The sequence below is a fragment of the Scylla paramamosain genome, chromosome 12 (assembly GCF_035594125.1).
Source record: "Scylla paramamosain isolate STU-SP2022 chromosome 12, ASM3559412v1, whole genome shotgun sequence".
Taxonomy (NCBI): Eukaryota; Metazoa; Arthropoda; class Malacostraca; order Decapoda; family Portunidae; genus Scylla; species Scylla paramamosain.
The window spans coordinates 22,282,780-22,302,947 of NC_087162.1; the positions used below are offsets into that span (position 1 = coordinate 22,282,780).

The following is a 20,168-nucleotide window of genomic DNA, read 5'->3' on the forward strand; positions in this document are numbered from 1 at the left end:
CCCCTCCCACTCCACCCCCCCATATAAAGAAAGACCGCTTTCCCTCTCAAGATGTCACTTCATCTGAGACCCAGATCATGCTAATCCAACGGCCACAAGTATCCTTGTTCAAACGTTGCACGTCACCCACTGGTTTACATCACCATGCTATGTCTATTCACCTTATCTTTAAGAGGCTGCGAATTCAGCTTTCTGGAATTATTACTTTACACATATTTCAGCAATTCACCTCCACTGCTGTCTGCGACAACAAATACTTGCACATCTAAATGTACATCATTGTTTCTATACCAAGGATTCTACATAAGTTATACGTTCCTTGCTCTACACGTAACGTGACATAGCATGGCGACCTATAGTTGCTACTTTCATGCTTTAATTCGACGTTTTTGTTTCTTTCATCCATGTGTCACCTGTTACCATCCTTACACATAACAAAATTTTCAGGGATTCCATTTAATTTTGTAATTACTACTCATGGCGCCGTTTAGTAAGATTAGTTCCCTTTAAACCGGTTAGTCGAGTTCAGGCAGCGAGTTTAGGGTCGATCAGCCACCAGGCTACGTTATACTCGTGTATACTTCCAGTTTGTGCTATTAGTGTCAACCAGCTACATGGTAAGTGAAATACTTTTCATATCAGGTTATGCTGGGTCAGATGGTTGACATTAAGACACAGGAGGCTTTGTTTCTATTCCCTTCGGGGAAATGTACTCGGTAATGCTCAGTATTTTGTTTATGAAAGAATGCACACAGCGACCAGACAGCGTGCATCGATAGTTTTATTGTCTTTTTTATTTACTTTTTTTTTTTTTGTAGTTCAAATCAACATCTCTATAAATTCTTCATATTGGAATGTTCATCACATTTGTTTTTCGACATATAATGATGTCCATGTTTTTGATAAGGAAAGTTTTCTAGCAAGGGCATTTGTTTATTTCATTAATGGCTGAGTTCTTATTCCATTAGTTCAACATCTTTCGTGAGTCCCTTTGTCAGGTATTCTTGAAGTTAATTCATCATGTCAGATCAAATTTACAGAAATTTCAACACTTGGTTATAGTTTTGGAAGGAAGAGATTTAAAAATTTCGAGTGTAAACTTCAAATGGAAATAAAAATTCAGGGAGACAGCGTTCCTGACACCTGAGACCCTGAGGACATGCCTGCTGAGTGTGGCACGTGCTTGCAAGTCAGTATCAGAGCGCATATGCATGCATATAATTACTTATTTTTTGGCATAGTGAACAACATTAATAAATAGCAGACATTAACGTATATATATATATATATATATATATATATATATATATATATATATATATATATATATATATATATATATATATATATATATATATATACTCGTATATATATATATAAAGTGACATTTCAGGATAGTTTTTCTTCAGCGATAAGTGTTCCACAAAGTTATTTTAAATATTCAGTAATATACTGCGGTTGTGGGGTACGAAGAAAAGTTGTAGTCACATAAAGAAAATGAACACACACACACACATAGAGACATTTATCGAAGGCTATCAGTATAACAAAATCAAACTGAGGCTGCACACCACTTTTGATAAACGAGGCGCGCCAGACACGCCCCCCCTCCCACCTCCACGAAGCACAGGCATGGTATTTTTATTATACCGTGGGCAGATCCGGACAACTGTGGCGGAAGTTTGAAGCGGCAGCCACACCCGCCGTTCAGTCGCCCAGGCTCAGCTGAACCCTGTTTTCTCATGTCGGTTCCTCGTTTGTCACCTGCCAGTCTGCCTCCTCACCAGACAGCCACTCCCTTGTCCTTGAAAGCAAGAAAACATGATACGTGATAACGATTTAAAGTACGGTCACCGTCATATCCCCTGTGCCCATACGTCTCTACGTATAAGTTTTTCTTTTCCCCCTACAGTTATCCTTGAGTCCAGGGGCGCCGTCAAGCTGGAGGCAGTCCCTCGTTGTCGTGGTAAAAGCCCGCCAGATCCCAGCATGAGCCATAGTTACCGCACCCCAACGCTTCCTTCCTCTCGTTTCCTCTCCCCTTTCAGCAACATGATAAAATTTTCGTTAGTTCTTGCAGCGTGATAGTAAATTGTTGTCTGTCATGATGAAAATACCTGCCTTTCTCGGACAGCTCATCGAAATAAAGTTTCCATCAAATTACCTACGAAATTAAAACCTCCGGTACTTTACTGTAAAGCAAAGCTGGCAACTCCGTTGCGTTTCCTGGAGCGTTCATGACGTCAAGTATATCTCACTCCTCACCTCCGCCCGTCGCCTTTTTTTTTTTTTTCATTCTTTATAATAACCTTCAGCAGTTATGGACCGAAAACGTTAAATCTATCTCTACCCTATATGTGTTACGGGAATGAGCTACCTGAAAACAGACCTATACGCTGAGACAGGAAGGAACCACGTAGTTTATACCGTACAGTACTGCACTACCATACTGTTAAGAGAAAAAACACCTCCCCACTCATCGCCGACACCAACTGCAGCACAAAACTCTTGTTGCCCACACGGTTACACGGTTGACTTAAAACATCTTTAAACAAGACTTTGATATAGGTATAACGAGACCGCCTTTACAACAGCAACAGTGACGACGACGAAAAAAAAACAAAAAAAACAATGTATTAATGATAATATTAAAAAGTAATGATGATGATGCTGATGATGATGATGATGGTAATAATAATAATAATAATAATAATAATAATAATAATAATAATAATAATAATAATAATAATAATAACGAACAAAGAAATATAAAAAAATGTGTAAATAGTATGTTAATAATAGAAGGCAAACAAAAGTCAGGATGGTGGTGGCTGGGCAGGTGGGCGGGACTGTGCAGGTGGGTGTGATGGGAGGGGGAGAGGTGGGAAGGTAGGTGCGGGATAGGGGGAGACCGCGCAGAGGGTGAAGCTGGCCGCCCACTTCCTGGCCCGGGGGAGCTGAGAGGTGGGCGGCGACAGGCCAGCGACCTGCTTTGTCCTAAACTCTTGAACGTGGCGGCTTCTGCAGTGACTTTTCCTGTGGTCCACACTCCCTTTATGACAGTCACGATCGCAGCTTAGCCAAGATCTGCGGTGTAGATAATGGGCCAGAATAATGTTCTGCCCATGCCCTAAGAAGACATGGAAGAGTCAAGGAAGATCTCGTGGAAGGATGGCATGCCAGCTAAGGAAATGAGGAAATCCCTTGTGCGGTGACCACGTTTCTTTGCCAACACGTGGCCTTCCCAGCTCCTCCCACAAGGCCCGCCACCACTACAACGGGCTGCCCGCCACGCTGCCTGCCGCGCCCCCTGCTTACCACACAGCATCGTCTCTCAACATCCTGTCTTACCTCGTGCGTTATCTACGTAGCCATACAACCATGAGTCTGATGGAGTATACACCAGTTTATCATGATAAGATGAAAGTGGTAAAGTTCTGTTGATCTCAGTGTTCAAGATTGTTTACGTCCTTGATGCATCAGAACGCTTTCAGTTGGTGACCGATATCAGTGTTATAAACTTGTTCTTTGCTACAAAGCTTCACAACGAAGTTGTATGTGGAATATTTTTTATATATATATATATGTATATAAAATAACAAAGAACAAAGTAAGAGACAGTGAAGTGGGACCCACATGGTGCGCCACAGCAACCATCAGCTGATGCCGCCGGAGCGGAGAAGCGTACTGGCAGCACCAGTGAGTCCCAGCAGCACGTGAAGGCGCAGTTTAGCGTTGCTCGTGGCAGGGGAGAGACGCGTTCGTCCCCGGTGTCCTTGCGTGTGTCCTCTAGCTGTGTGGTTATTTTTGATAATTATTTGACTTGTGCATTACTGGTGATCACAATGGCGAGTTTAACTCTTGAAGAGGACCTTAATGCGGCAGCGTGCTTGGTAGCTATGAAGGGTGGGGGTAGGGTAAGTCCGTGGGCGGCTCCCGACACCCACAGTCAGCGCCCACGTCTTCATGTAAAAACTAATCTGCCGTTGCAGCGAACGTACCACGACCCACCACCCACACATACACCCGCCCCAAGCCCTGAACACTCCCCATCAGTGGAATACACTCACCCACCTCCACTGTCTCCTGCCCACCATATGTACCAGCCACCTACGCCGCCTACGCCCCCCTCTCCGCCGACGCCCACTCTGGAGGACCACTCGTACTGTCCTCCTTCAGAAACGGACCAGAGTGTGTACCTGATCGCAAGCATTCTCGCAGACTTGAAGCGCGTGCAGCAAGTGCGGGAGGAGCCCCAGCCCCCCTCCAATGAGCCGGAGGTGCAGGAAGCGCCCTTGGACTACAGTAAAAGGGTCGAATCAGAGGCGCCAGGAAGAGAGGAAGATTCTACCCCAAACCCGCGCAGTGTTGGTGGGCGGCGTGGGCGTGGCCGCTCCAGCCACTTCAAACCAGAGGACAAACGCGCCCACCCTTGCACCTTTCCCGGCTGTGATAAAATCTACGGCAAATCATCACATCTGAAAGCACACCTGAGGACACACACAGGTTAGTAATGTCTCCATCCATCCCCCGGCCCTGAGCACGAGGCCGCTATCCTAAGTCTAAAGTTTGTCACCATTGAGAAGAGAACTTGGCGGGAGAGCGGCAGGGTTCTGACCTCGAGGCCGCGACGCACTGGTTGAGTCGCCGACACGAGGAAATTTGTATGATGGTGCAGGTTATATATATATATATATATATATATATATATATATATATATATATATATATATATATATATATATATATATATATATATATATATATATATATATATATATATATATATATATATATATATATATATATATATATATATATATATATATATATATATATGATTTTTTTTTTTATTTATTTATTTACTTTTTTTTTCGGTGATTAAGGGAGAGGGTAGTGCTGACGGGGCGTTGGTCGGCAGCTGTGCGGGCGAGGGGCGGGTGAAAGCTGGCAGCTGCACTGCACAACCTGCCTCCCTCATGGGCTTGCCGTCTACCTGCCACCTTACTCCGGAAACTTTTGTGTGGTGCGCATCCCGCCCGTGGGAACTGTGAGGTCTCCATTGCTATTGTCATCCTAAATAGGTTCTTAAATGAATTTCTTCTGTAACACACCGAACTTGCATAATTCTCCCCTCAGTTTGTAGATGTACAAGGCACAACGTGAGACAAAAGTTTGTTTTGTGAAAGCTCGTGGTTTTCAGCCATCGCTTAGGTAACGTTACTGAGAGGGAAGAAGTGTGGGCGTGGCTGGATGGGGTCGCGGCCACACCCACTACCTGACGCAGCACTCCGTCGCTAGTCAATATTGAAGTTCTTGGTGAGGGCCTACGCCAGGGTCACCTTCCCTCCTTTCTCCACACAGGGGCAGCTTCCCTCCCTATTGAGGGTAGATGTCGCCTTAGAATCAATAGTGTTGCAGAGAATATGGTGAAGGTGGGCGGGGAGGTGGTGACTACCTCCTTGTTGACACAGTGGCCATACACCCACTCCTTGTCCCCCTTCTCCCCTTCTCTGGCCTCTGGCCAAGGTTGCTTCCTCCTCTCACTCCTCTAGTTCCTCTTCCCTCGCTGCTGTGCAACCTTTAAGGCCAATTACCTGGCGACGCCCTTCCCGTGTGCTGAAAGTTCCTTCTCGTTGACATACATGTAGTACATGGCGTGAGTGTGCTCGATGGATAGGCTGAAGGGAGCCTCGCGTAGCCAGCAACATATTTTTTTATTATTGTTTTTAAGTGTTTGCTTTTTCCAAGGAGAAAACAATAGAGTGGAGGCCATTGAGGCTGGAGGCGTTAACCTCGAGCAACTAGAACAGTGAACGGCGAGCGGAGTGGGTGCAGTGGAGAGGATGTCAGGGTGACGGGTGTAGCAGTGTCGATGATTTGGGTCTAGGAGGGAGGGTGTGTCATCTTTCATATATTACTTGTATTCGTTTTTCACCATTTACTGGTCATCTATGATCTCAGGCAGGCTTAGTCATGGTGCAGGGCTTGGGCGAAGATCGGGACTCAAAGGGCCACGTGGCTGGGGAGAGGGCCCGGGCGTCCGCGGAGGCCGACCAGCTAGAGCTGGGCGGGGCAGCCCCAAAAACTGGTCGATGGCGATGCCCTTCACCTTTGGCAGAGGGGCGGTGGACGGCTCCGCACTGTCCACCGGCGAGGCACATGATTACCTCAGGTGTGCTGTGTCTGGGCCGGTGAAGGTGGGCGCGGCGCCAACCATACGTACGCTGGAGGTAGGCAGGTGGTCACGGGGGCGGTGGTATTGATCACCGCCACAGGTGGCCGTGACCGTAAATCCTCGAGGATGGTCGTGCTTGGAGTGTTGGTTGGGCGCCCCACCCGCTTTTCCGCCCTGGGAAATAGTTGAGCGTCGCGTGGTTTCTCGGGAGAGCGTGGTGGTCTGGGAATCCGGGAGGGGGCTGGGGTTACCTCAGCTGTGCGGGCGTATCTAGGGGGATGGCGAGGACACGCGTACACAGAGGCACTGGGATGAGGCTGAGCTGTGATCGGCGCACAGCTGGCAGCGCCAAGGTCCAACCTGGATTGCTGACCCACTTAGTCCTCGCCTACGGTGACCTCCTCCCCCCATAAGTGATATGTGTGTTGACGAGTTGGTGTCCTCAGCATGAAAAAAAGTGCAATAGGTAACCCTGAGTGGCTTCCCGGGTCTCCACGTGGTCACTCCATCGAGTGAACTGCACCTCGGACTAAGATCGGATTTTGTAGTTCATTCTTGAAATGTTTCGCGAGAGGAGAGCAGAGGCAGCCACGCCCAAACAAAGTGTAAGGAAGAGTAAGTTTTTGTCATCCTGAGATTGCGAGGCAGACTTGTGCGAGTGGCGGCCCGCTGAGGCAAGATGTGGGCCAGGGCCTGGTCGGGGTCCCGGCCCTCACCCGCTGCCACCCACTGCCACTACCGCATTACCGGCTCGTGACACGCCCACGCACCACCCTGGAATTGATCAACGGCAGGCAAAGCGTCGACGGGAGTACAGTACATTCGTTTGTACAGCGTTAATGGTGACATTAGCATAGAGAATCTCTCTCTCTCTCTCTCTCTCTCTCTCTCTCTCTCTCTCTCTCTCTCTCTCTCTCTCTCTCTCTCTCTCTCTCTCTCTCTCTCTCTCTCTCATTTATCGTACCAATCATGAATGTTCAGTATATTTTGCACTAAAGAATCCTGGGACGTAGTTGGAAAGGTAAAGATTAGAGGAGAGGGGGTGGGGACCGTCTGTCACCCTCACCAGCAGTAACATGATCGCCCGGGGGGGTAAGTAAAGCTAAACTGCCTGGCTGCCCCCTTGTGGGAGACAGCACAAAGAGAGGAAGAGAAACTATAGCGGAGGGGAGGGTGGAGGGGCGTGTCTATTCGCTCAGCCCTGGGTTCACGTATATTTAATCTGCGTTGGTGGTATCCGTGTGAGGGCGGCAGGTGGCGTGGTCCCCCTTTCCTCCCCTCTTCCTTCCTCCGGACGCTGATGCTCGTACTAAACTACACAGACAAAATTTGGTTCTTCCTATCATGTCCCTACTCGCCCATATCCTGCTGCTCATGCTTTTCTTCTTCCCTGTTCTCGTCCAGTTCTTACTTCATTATCCCTATATTTATTTGCAGTATCCTCGTCCTTACTTATTTTCAGTATCCTCCTCATCCTCCTCTTTTCCTTCTTCTTCTTCTTCTTCTGTCCTTAGCAACAAAGAACCCACACTAGTGCTCTCCCCAGTGACACTGACCTTTCTCCACGCTACTGTAACAGAGAGAGAGAGAGAGAGAGAGAGAGAGAGAGAGAGAGAGAGAAGGGAGGGAGGGAGTAAATTCATTGAAGTCTGAGCGGTCACCGGAAAGTCTGGTGTGACGTCATTAGTGTGATGTCACCATGTTCCCCCAAGCAACCGGTCTAGCGTCATGAGTGCTTGACGCCTAGCACAAGCAATTCAGAGAACAAATTATAACTTCTTGGAGTTCTTACCGTTACTCATTAAGCACATTACTTTCCAATGTGGTGTTTGATACGCCGCATATCCTTGTCTTGGGTTTGTACGTGCTCGATTAGCCTTATCTCTCGTGAGGCAGAGTGCTCTAGTCAGTCTGGTGTGTCAAGGTGATGTCGTATCATTTGTTCTTAATCGTATGGAAGCGTCAGGGAAGAGTTTAGTTTTGACAATACGGATCGAGATGCAGGAACACTAATCTCACGTGTCGAAAATCCTTTGTAGTGTGCGGTGATTTTAAGGGCAAACGCTCCTCATGCTAGCAGACATCAACAAAATGATGGTTTACTCCCGTTGCACGTCACAGGCAAAGCAGAATTGGGTTGTGGAAGCAGCAGCCACCCTACAACCCAATCAACGTTTGGTGTCTCGGTGGACTGGTTGCTTGAGTGGTTTGTCGTTTATTTTCCTTTGTCTTTAATATTCTTTTCGTGTGTGTGTGTGTGTGTGTGTGTGTGTGCTGCGTCAGAGCCTCGCACCTGCCAGTCTAGGGCGCCTTGGCTCTCCGCCTTTACCCCGATGCACTGTCAGTGTGCTCCCTCAACCCCCCTTCCCTCACACCCTTCCTTCCTCTCTCCCTCCTCCTCCACCTCCTCTCGTTCTCCTCCTCCTCCGGCCACGAGGTATATACTTGGTTACAATTATATCAGGGACCCCAGTTGAGAGGACTGTACACCCACCACCCCTGCTCTTCCCGCTCCTCTCCCCGCACCCCCACCACCACCACCACTACCACTGCTACCTCCACCGCTCAACACTTCTCCCTACCATCAGCATTACCACGCACTACCACTACCGTCGCCGCCAGGCCACACCTCCCCGACATTACGCAATACAGCCACTGGAGGCCACGATCTCCCGGAGAGTATTAGTGGTGTCGCCATCACTCTGCAGTTCTCCCCCTGCTTCTCTCCTTCCTCCTGCTCACTTCTACATATCCGCCTCCCTCCCTTTCTCTCTCACCTAAGACAAGGCTCTTGGCGAATCCTGTCCTTGAGTGGTCGGTAGGCAACCTTAAGCCCTGCGCTCCGCCCATCCCCTCCTTGTAGGTGTGGGGACGGACGGCTTTCTTCCTGTAATTTGTCGCAGTCAACATTTTTTTATCTCGTTGTATCTTTTATATCGCAAAATGGAAGCGTGGCTCACAAAATGAAGCAATGAAAAAGACAATGGCCGCAAGAGACCCTTCGTACTACCGCGTTGCTAAGGCATCTCTTTCGGCATTGTTTCTCAAGATTTTGATACTTAAAAACTATCGGGGGAGGTTGCGTCTCTTGGCTAGACACAGTGGTGGCCTCTCCTCGTGTGCTTATCTGATAGTGGGGTGACCTGCTGCTACCTCCCGTCCTCCCGCGCGGCAAGGGTCGTCCCACCACCTGCTTTCTCGTCCGGGAAGGTGATGGGTGTGGTGCAAGGGGCTTCGCGCACCGCCACCTGCGCCGCCTACCTCGCCCTCTTGCCTTCTCCATTGTAGCTTCGGAGGTTTGAGGTGTACACCACCTCCACCAACAGGCTCAAGTAGTAACACTTAAGGAGTGTTCGCGAGCACTGACCGCATGATGCGGGGGGCGAATGTGTCCCAGGCCGCTGGCACGAGGCCATGCATGCCGCACACGCTGTCTCTACGCCATTTCAGGCTGGCCACGTCCTTTCCCCATCCCTGGCGTGCACTTCGTCGGTGAGCAGTTTGAAGGAGGGAAGGGTGGTTGCAGAGTCTGTAAGAAAAGTTTAGGTTATAGTGAAAGCTAATGAGGCCTCTCCTTCCCGCACGAAATTACTTTTACTTTCTAGGGCGGTCTGTGTTTACCCATCATAGGAGACGCCCGCAGATACACGGGCGACAACGGACCGCATTTCTTCCCACCGCCCACCGGTAACTGAGGCCCGACATATGGTGTGGCAGGTTGGGTTCTAATGCCTCCGGGCTTGCTGGTCGTCGTCCCATGGATGAAAACAACAAACAGATGCTCTCTCTCCAATTTCCCGAAACAGTCTTTTCTATTGAAACTTTATTAACTGAAATTTAAATGACCTCGTTCTAATTTATTATATATATACACACACACACACACACACACATATATATATATATATATATATATATATATATATATATATATATATATATATATATATATATATATATATATATATATATATATACACATACACTTTTTCGAGTACCTTTGCTCTCGCATTGCCAGAGTAGATTAAATCAGTCTAGGAGGCCGTCTGTCGCAGGTGTGGCTGGCAGGATACTTAGTGACGTTACACACACACACACACACACACACACACACACACACACACACACACACACACACACACACACACACACACACACACACACACACACACACACTACAACACAACACACACAACACACACACACACACACACACACACACACACACACACACACACACACACACACACACACACACACACACACACACACACACACACACACACACACACACACACACACTACACACAACACACACACACACACACACACACACACACACACACACACACACACACACAGAGAGAGAGAGAGAGAGAGAGAGAGAGAGAGAGAGAGAGAGAGAGAGAGAGAGAGAGAGAGAGAGAGAGACACGTTGGCAGTCACTAAAGATGTGATACTTTCAAGCTCCCATTGTCGCTGTTTATTTTTAGGTTGATGATATCCTGGCAAGAAGGGGAAATCATACACGAGAAAGCTTGGTGGACAGAGTAGGCGAAGTGGCGTGTTGATTGCGGGCGTGATGGGCGGCGGTGGAGGGCGTGGAGGAAATGATAATGGCTAAGTTGGGGGCGTGGTTTCGACGGTAACGCGAGGGTGGGTAGCGGATGTTAGACCCACACAACATCGGTGGCTGCAGTGCATATTTCCTGTTTCATGCTGTTTCCTAAGGGCAGGTGATGAGAAGGGTTGGTCCTTGCGGGGACGGAGGTGGGGACGTGAGGTTGAATGCAGTAGAGCAGATAGAAATGTTACTACAAGGGCAGTTCTGTTTCCTTTGTTGGGTTATGATCGGTGTCTTTTTCATTGTTTATGGTGATAAGCGAGTAAAGAAAGAGTGAAGTTTGGAGTGCATCAAGTAAAAACAGAATCTCGTGGGTACAGCCACACTTAGGGCCGCCCCATCTTTGCAATGTGAGTCGCATGCGTGCCTCCCTGAGTCAGAGTTGTGTGGGTGAGCAGGGAAGAAGTCTCGTCATTGGCCTTGAGCGTCGCCTCAACAGACTACCTCTCACACCTTTGCCTTCTTCTCTTAGCTTTATGAAGTAGTGGAAGTAGTCGTGCTAAGAGTTGGGGGACTGGAAGCCGGAGGGCAGCAGGTGACGCTGCTCTCACATCTCGTCGCTATCACGGACTTATCTGTGCTCCAACTTTTCTCTCTCTCTCTCTCTCTCTCTCTCTCTCTCTCTCTCTCTCTCTCTCTCTCTCTCTCTCTCTCTCTCTCTCTCTCTCTCTCTCTCTCTCTCTCTCTCTCCTGTGTGTCAACTTTCGTTTTGTTTTGTTCCTATAGTGGGGAAGTGGGACGGTAGATTCGCTTACTGATAATTTGTAGCGCCTTATTTTGTATCCACGTGCGGGATACATTATGACCGTAAACATATGCGCAAGTTGTGAAACATTTCGGTGTTGCCGTTACCGAGCAAAGCAGCTCTCCTATGGTGAACTAAACTAGAGTGACTATACTGAGCTCCACGTAGGGGAGGCTGAGGCAGCGCAGCGTGGTGTCTCCTCCCAGCAGCTTGCTCGTCACACTGTGTGGCGCGTGCCGGGGTGTGGGCGGCCCACAGCACCCGCGTCCCGCCAGGCGTGGCGTGGTGGGGAACGCCGATCCAGTGTGCCACCCACTATGTGGCAAGACAGTAGTAATGACCACGCCTATCAAGGACAGCTGCTAGCCAAGGTCAAGGGGATGCCTGTGACCGGTAGGCTCTTCGTAATGGTGCTAACCTTCATACTGTTTAATTCTTCCAATACTAATGTAGGTTACCAATATAAATCAGAGTATGCGTTCCTGTGTACCATATGGTATTGTGTGTGACCACGTGATCATGTGGCGCACCGCTCTCGCATTAGTTGGGAAAGGGGTTAAGACTGAGGGGGAGGCAGCAGGTGTTAAGGACACCCGAGGCTGGCGAGTGGGAGTGGTGCTGCCAGTGTCGTCGCTCGTGTTTCCTTTACCTGATCGATGAGGTGGGCGAGGGACCGGAGAGAGGAGGTAGTGGAGCCTCGCCTAGCAAGGACGGGGCAGGGTGAGGAAGGGTGGCGGGAGGGAGCGGTAACTGGGCAGGGAAGCAGGGGTGGTGGGGAGACATGCTGGTGAGCGGGGACAGGGCTCAAGGGGAATGCAGGATGATTGGGAACCGATTCTGGACCCAAACACAGCGATGGCACGAGGAATGCTGGAGATGAGGGGCGAGTGGAAACGTGGTTTTGTAGTGAAACGGTGTTCCTTGATAGCATCAAGTGATTGAATAATCTGATGTTGCTTTTATCCTCGCAGTTACGTCGTACTGTTGTATAATCTAAGTTTTTATGTCATCATGTTGTGTTGTGGTGTGTTAGTAAATGATAAGTAAGGCATCGGTCCATTATGGATGGATGGTCTGACACGTATAGAAAGTACTTAATATCTGCACCCCAACGAAACCGGCATGCGGCACATGATGATTCGGTAGAAGTACGGACGTACGTAATTTTTCATAATTTTCGTAGAAGCAATTTCATTTGTGTGGTTGTCATTGTTTACACACTGGATATCGTAATTACTTATAGGAGATAATGACGTATGTCGGAAAAATATGTAAATTACATCACACGTGCTTCGTATACAGACCATGTGTATCCAAGGAATGACGCAGGTCGGGAGAGGCGGCGAACAAATTTCAGTATAATATTTTTCAGAGGTCATTGGTGTCTCGTGGTATACGGTGAAGCCCTGTCTGTACACACCTGTGTTTATGCTAAGTTGGTGCAGCTGCATCGCCGGGATGCACTGTGTTGACTGGCGTCACATGCGGGTGGGGCGGTCATGACGTCACGAGGGTGCTAGGTAGCTGGGCCGTGACGTCATAAAAGGAAGGCGCGGCACGGAGCCAGCTAACCTGCCCCGCCCCGTCGGTCTCCCGCGTCACGCATCTCCATAACATGGGAGTTATCAGTTATCACACACACACACACACACACACACTGAGAGAGAGAGAGAGAGAGAGAGAGAGAGAGAGAGAGAGAGAGAGAGAGAGAGAGAGAGAGAGAGAGAGAGATGTTATTTTTTTAAGACTGTGTTGGTAAGCTTTACAGCAAAACCTGTTACACACACACACACACACACACGTTAAAGCAGTGGCTTCCTTTTCTTCTTTTCTCAGATCCCTAGCCAATGTGATACTTCCAGTGGTTCCTGACATATATTTTCTTTATGCTTGATTATCAGCAGGGAAGATTATTGTAATGTAATGGTTTCAGGCCCCCAGTGAAACTCTGGCTAACCAAGGATTTTGTATACTAATACAGAAAGTCCTCGGGGTAACTCGACTGACCAGTAAGCGGGAGGTGGGATTCGTGCCGAATGTTGTATAAGGAAACGTATAGGTGGCCAGGGGATCACCATGACAACGTCTCAGTCATGGCGGCTAGTAAGGTAGTGGGCGGGAGGTTGGGTCGGCATGGCAGCTGCTAGTCTCACATCTGGCCCCCCTGTGTGCGGGTTAGGGGGCGGCGGGGCCTGGCGGGTAACGGTCGACAGCTGGTGACAAAGGCGGTGCCTGAAGCCCGCGGTTCGCGCCCCTTCTATCCCACCACTTCCATGATTTGACGGTTCTACACTCCACTCTATAACAGTGCACCAACCATATAATATATATTACAGGCATCTAACATGTTTAGTTTCGAAAATGTAAATTTTGCATCATTGTGGTATTATGTCTGGGAGCTATTTTATACTCTGTACCACTTTCATGTCTTTGTAGGACATCATACTCATACACTACTAGAGGTGCATGTGTAGACAACTAAGGAATTTTATATGTTCTTTAGAATTGCGAGTTGCTATCATACCTTCATTCCTGATATAAATTTAACTGACCCACAGGAGAGCGGCCCTTCGAGTGTTCATGGCAGAGCTGCAGAAAAAGGTTTGCCCGGAGCGACGAGTTGGCGCGCCACACCAGGACTCACACGGGCGAGAAGAATTTCGTGTGTCCTGTCTGTCAAAAACGATTCATGCGCTCAGATCACCTTAGGTATGTACAGTCATTAACACTTAAAAAAATAAATAAATAAATAAAATAAAAAATAATATATATATATATATATATATATATATATATATATATATATATATATATATATATATATATATATATATATATATATAGAATTGCCTTTGTCTTAAGAATGAATTAAACTTTAATATTATATCACTAATGCAGCAAACCTTGCAAAGAGGGCATATGATGTAAACATATATATATATATATATATATATATATATATATATATATATATATATATATATATATATATATATATATATATATATATATATATATATATATATATATATATATATATATATATATATATATATATATTCATGAAGGGACTGAGCTGAAGGTGCTGATGAAGTGGTCTCTGCTAAGAGATTGTTGTTTATCTTTACAGTAAGCATGCGAGACGGCACCCAGATTTTGACCCTACCCTCTTGCGGCAGCGACGCCAGGCAGCCCTGGTCATCACTGCTTCAGACAGTGAAGAAATGGGCTCACCTTGAGGTTTACGTGACTTAGGATGCCTGTTGAAGCTGCCGCCGCCCCTGTGCCGTGAGCAGACCTGTTGCTGCACAGTACAAAATGCTTGTTTCCAGTAGTGAGCCAGGGCTGTGAGGCACAAGAGTGGCTCAGTGACTCACTGTGGAGCAAGGCAAGAATAGAAGCAAGTGTTGCAACACTTGTATCTCATCACATTCTAAAGTTATGGTTTCACATTTTCACTTGTAAATAGAATTTATCTTGAGAAATAGCTAGGCTCTACCTACTCAGGTGTGTGAGGCATACCACACAAAACCTCTTTGCTCAGCGTTCTGTAATGAAGTGCAACATACCTTACCAGTGACCAGCTCACCTCTCATCATCTGCTCAAAGCTGATGTCTTGTACCTATACTTGGTGTGATTGGTCCTTGATGCCTGTTTTGATATACATACTTGGATGTATTTTTTAACTCCTTTTACCATTGTAAGGCACTGGTGTTTGAAACTCAGTAATTATACATGTAATAGTACATATGGTTGTAAAATTGCACAACACCCAAAAGCACCTGTGTTCCCTGAAATCCAGACAGCTCTACAGAGTAGCACAAAGCCAGGGCAGTCTGTTCTCTCCTCGCTTGCCTGACTGTGTTGCTCACTAGATCCACACAGTATCTGGTCAATGAGGCTATCATATATTTCTATGTACAATACTGTGTGCATGAGAGAGAGAGAGAGAGAGAGAGAGAGAGAGAGAGAGAGAGAGAGAGAGAGAGAGAGAGAGGGCTCTGATGCCACCCCTATTATATTTGAGTGGTTTCCAATTTTTGTTTGTGATGTTCTGTCAGTATTGCGAACACTGAAGCAAGAAACTTACCCCTTTAATTTATCTTGCCCCACTTTCCTTTTGTATCATTTAGGATTTTCACTTATTTCTTTTTGCATTGTCAATCTGCTTTCAGATTAGAAAAGACATGAGCTGCTTCATTACATTGTTTTGAGCATTGTTGTTATTACTTTAGATGGTGCTAAAAAGTGCCTTAGAAGGTTGAGCACCAGTGTTGTTGCATTAGTATGCATGTGCTCAGCCTGGCGGGATCTCCACCAGCCATACCCTCTTGTTCTCCCACATGTTTGTTAATGTAGGGTCATCTCAGTATGTGCATAATTGCCAAGGAATTATATGTTTAATATTAGGCATTATTTATATATCTATATACTGTATACTGTACTGTACTTCATGTATTGCACACTCAACAATATTTTGCATACCTCTTGCATTCCTTTCAAGGGATGTTATTTTGCAGCTGTTGATTGGAATGCAAATTAAGTTTTAAGCAGAATTAAGGAATCAGTGTATCATTGAACTCTAGTAGTAGTAAAGTCAGTAACTGTGAAGCCTCAGCCTAATGACACAAACCACCCACCATATACTGCCCAACATTGAAAGACACTCACCTCTTTGTAATCAGGGCTATAATTTTGTAATTAAACTTTCCAAGCATTAGAAAGCATGTGTGAATGTACTGGTACCTATATGAAAGGTGTATGTGTCTGGTAGATAGCTATTAGGAGGAGTCACATTGAGCACAACCCCACTTGTACCATGCATCTAGTCGCTCTAGCTGCAACACACCAGAAGCAGGAGTTAGTGCAAGGCAGGGGAAGAAGGGAGGGGGTTGAAAATGAAAAAAAAAGAAAAAAAAAATTATGTAGGATATTCACATTATATTTTCTGACCAAACAAGAAAACCTCAGTTGTAGTGCCATATGATAAAGGTAGGAGAGAATGTTTGATTTTCTTGAAACCATTCAGCTTATTTGACTTTTTACTTTATTGTGGAGCACAAGGATATTCAGCTGGGTGTTCAATAAAATTACAGAGAAAATCTTAATTTCATTTCTGATGTAAAATTTAATTTGTGGAGTTGAACAATATTGTTTAAGTACCTTTTGCTGGGTGCCAAATGTGGATAAGTGAACCAGTGTTGGTATAGGTTTGGTATTTATATGACAGTACTTATTTGATGTACTTAAAAGTATATAATTACGTCTTGCTCAGTCAGCTTACTTAAAGGGGGAGGGAGAATCATGATGAATGGGAAACATATCAGTAGTAGATGACATGTAAATTGTGTGCCTGAGTGTTTGCAGTTTCTATCTATTGGACCTACTGCCTCATGGTTAGGCTGACACTTCATGATCATGACCAAGTTATTCTTTTCTCTGTACAAAAGACATTATAGTGATTATTAATGAATGTGCATAAATACAAAATATTTATAATCATAGCTCACTTGTCATACTGCTCCTGGGGCATAGGGCCGCCAGTACACTTCAGCTCATGTTGTTACAGTGTCATGCTGTAGAAATTTAACACAAAGTTATTGCACTATTCAAGCTATGTGATATTGTAGGCTAAGTTTCAAGAAACACTAATAATGGTATCCATAGAGCACACCTAGAATAAACCTTTACAAATACTGTGATGACAAAGCTGAGTGTTCTTAGTGGTCCAGGACCTGGCTGGACATTTCCTTAGGCCACTTGCTATATTCACATATTTCTACCATAAAAATAAGAGTCAACAACTGTTCTTTACCTTACCTGAAGTGGCCAAGAGAGATGCCAGGGAGGCTGTGAGCACACCAGGTGGTTTTGACTTCCACCTGTCACAGTGTTATCCTCTCATGTCTTTCACAAACCAACTCATCATGAGCAAATATTTTTTGGAGGATGCTCTGTATCATCAAACTAAAAGTGGTTTGTTTCATAATACTGAAAACCATGTTGAAAAGTTGTGTAAATAAAAATATATAAGATAACTAGTGTTTAATAACCTTTAGATTAAAGAAATTCCTTTGGTAGATGACTTTACTTATTTAACCATCTGGAGTCTTAGTATAGCAGCAATGACAATATTTCATAAATGCTTGATCTATAATGAACAGCATTATCAAGAATGATGATTAAAAATGCAGCATTTATTCACTGTGCATGCATGTCAGATAACTTTGATAATAAATTTGTTTTCTGGATAAAAACTAGAATAATTGGTGGTATGGAATAATGATGTCAAATTTAGCAAAAACAATCTAAATTATATACCAGGTCAAAACTTAATTTAAAAAGATGAAAATTATCAGATGTGGTGATTAGACAGGAAACAATTTTTGAGACTGAAAACTACAGTGTAGTTAGAATGGTGATTGAAGATTTGCAGGATTGACAAAGCAGTGATGTTTTTGAAAGGGTAGGGAATGATGTAGATTTTTCTACTAAAAAATAGCATTAAGAAAAATGTATACAAATGAAACGGAAGAGTCTATGCTGTATTTAGGGATACTGAAAAGTGTATGGCAGTCTGGGATATACTGAAGATATATGGTGTGGATGGAGTAAAAGCTCTTTTATAACATGTATGAAGAAAAACAAATCTGTGTCATGTTCCTGAATATGGATGGCAGAATAAAAGACCAATGATGCTGGACTGAGTGTTGGAGTATTATGTAGGAAAAAAGTGAGAGCGAGAGGATTATGGCATGAATGAATGGAATGGAATGAAAGTACAGGAATGTTAATTTCTCATGGCTGCTCCCTTGAGTTATTAAGAATAAGGGTTAGATATACATACATAGATATCTAGCGATTAACATGGATTGTGATTTAGTCTTTGGTGTGCCTTGTCTCCACTAATGTCTTGTTTGTAGAGACACTGGCCTGAAACACTGATAGATCTTTTTAATAGATGGATGCTAGAGAGTATGGTTTTCACAAATGTAAATGATATTTACTATATACATACCATTTTTCCTACCACCATAGTAAAGACAGGTATACTCAGCTAATGCAAGGATCTCAAGAATAAGACAAACAGGTTGTTTCACTTCATGTTACACCATTCAATTCTCCATATTATTTATTATCACTGAGCAGCCAAACAGCAAAACCATGAAAATCCTCTTGAGAAAACAGTGCTACTATATTCTGCTTCAAAATATAATACTCTTCTATAAAACATAGATATTTTTAGTGCAATCAAAGACCTTGTAATTAGGCTTGTGGCTTTGCAGTTCATCATTTATATACTGAGATGAAGTGAGTTAACGTACATGGCACAAGGCAGACTGAATGTTTTGCCCTCCTGAATAAATCCATCAGACCATGATATCCATATTTTGTGACTGTCCTCATCCTAACACTTCAGTTGTATTGCAAAAAATTATCCAACTAAGCATCATCTATCCAAGTGTCTATAGAGCTGACCTTGAGGAATTTCTTATGAAATTATGATCATGAAACCCAAAGGCCTTAGTTTTCAGACCAGCCCTCTGTGAGAAAATATCTACAAGTATTTCTCAAATACTTTAACATAAAATCTTACAACATACTGTTATGCTGTACACACATTTATATTTGCTGTGCTCATCCATACAGCCACACTTGTAATACACATACGAAAACTATGTTAGCCATCAACAAAGTTGAAAATATGGAGGAAAAGTACATGTATAAATGCAAAAATATATCTTGGCAAGTTGCTTCCACTGGCCAGTCTCTTTAGCAGAGATGAAGCAAGGTAAATACATGAAGTCTGGTGGCCCTCTTGTACAATACCCACCATAAATATAAATTACACACTCATACATAATTCTGACTGTAGCCTGGAACACAACAGCATGTAAACATGTACTTTGTATCAAATTCAAATATTCTGTGCCACAAATCAACATGTCAAATTTCAATCAAAACAAGAAACAGATATCTAAATACTGACCTTTACAATTATGACTATGGACCTGATCTGTATGAAAATGTATTATTAATGTCACAAATCATGAAATATGGAGTCCTCCAAGTTACCATGCATAACCATGAATGATGATGTGGCTACATGCATGACTGGCCTTGAGGCAAAATATAATTTGTCCAGACCATCATGATAAATATACACACATTTCTCAAAAATGACAAAATTATTTGTGTGATAAGTATTCTAAATAAATTAAAGCCAGAGAATAGGCTTAATTGAATTAAATGACACTACGTATATGATACTGGAGTAAATTGACTGCGCCTGATGCAAGCAATGACTACTACAATCCCTCCTTGTGGGATTACTGTGTAAGTACTGTATGCTTCACATAACAAAAATGCAAACATCATTTAATATAAATAATGCAAGATCTGAAAGGTATCAATATGCAATATGTAAATATTGCCTTTGCCTATTTATCCCAAAGTGTGGAAATGTAGACCACTTCTGTTTTCTGGAGCATGGAGGGGGAGAGAGAGAGAGAGAGAGAGAGAGAGAGAGAGAGAGAGAGAGAGAGAGAGAGAGAGAGAGAGAGAGAGAGAGAGAGAGAGAGAGAGAGAGAGAGAGAGAGAGAGCTGCCTTGCTTGTTAG

At 44.7% G+C, this 20,168-nt stretch overlaps 1 protein-coding gene across 1 annotated transcript; it reads left to right on the forward strand.

Annotated features, from left to right (window-relative positions):
- The first annotated feature begins 3,499 nt into the window (after nucleotides 1-3,499).
- LOC135105891 (Krueppel-like factor 9) lies at nucleotides 3,500-17,586 on the forward strand. The gene is made up of 3 exons (XM_064014537.1): nucleotides 3,500-4,506; nucleotides 14,106-14,256; nucleotides 14,678-17,586. Exons 1-3 carry the CDS (start codon nucleotides 3,846-3,848, stop codon nucleotides 14,784-14,786), a joined length of 921 nt encoding a protein of 306 aa, XP_063870607.1. The 5' UTR covers nucleotides 3,500-3,845; the 3' UTR covers nucleotides 14,787-17,586.
- The last annotated feature ends 2,582 nt before the right edge of the window (nucleotides 17,587-20,168 follow it).

Coding starts and splice junctions, on each gene's coding strand:
- LOC135105891 (XM_064014537.1), top strand. CDS start 3,846: ATGGCGAGTTTAACTCTTGAAGAGGACCTTAATGCGGCAGCGTGCTTG. Junction 4,507..14,105: donor ACACCTGAGGACACACACAG/GTTAGTAATGTC, acceptor ACTGACCCACAG/GAGAGCGGCCCTTCGAGTGT. Junction 14,257..14,677: donor ATGCGCTCAGATCACCTTAG/GTATGTACAGTC, acceptor TTATCTTTACAG/TAAGCATGCGAGACGGCACC.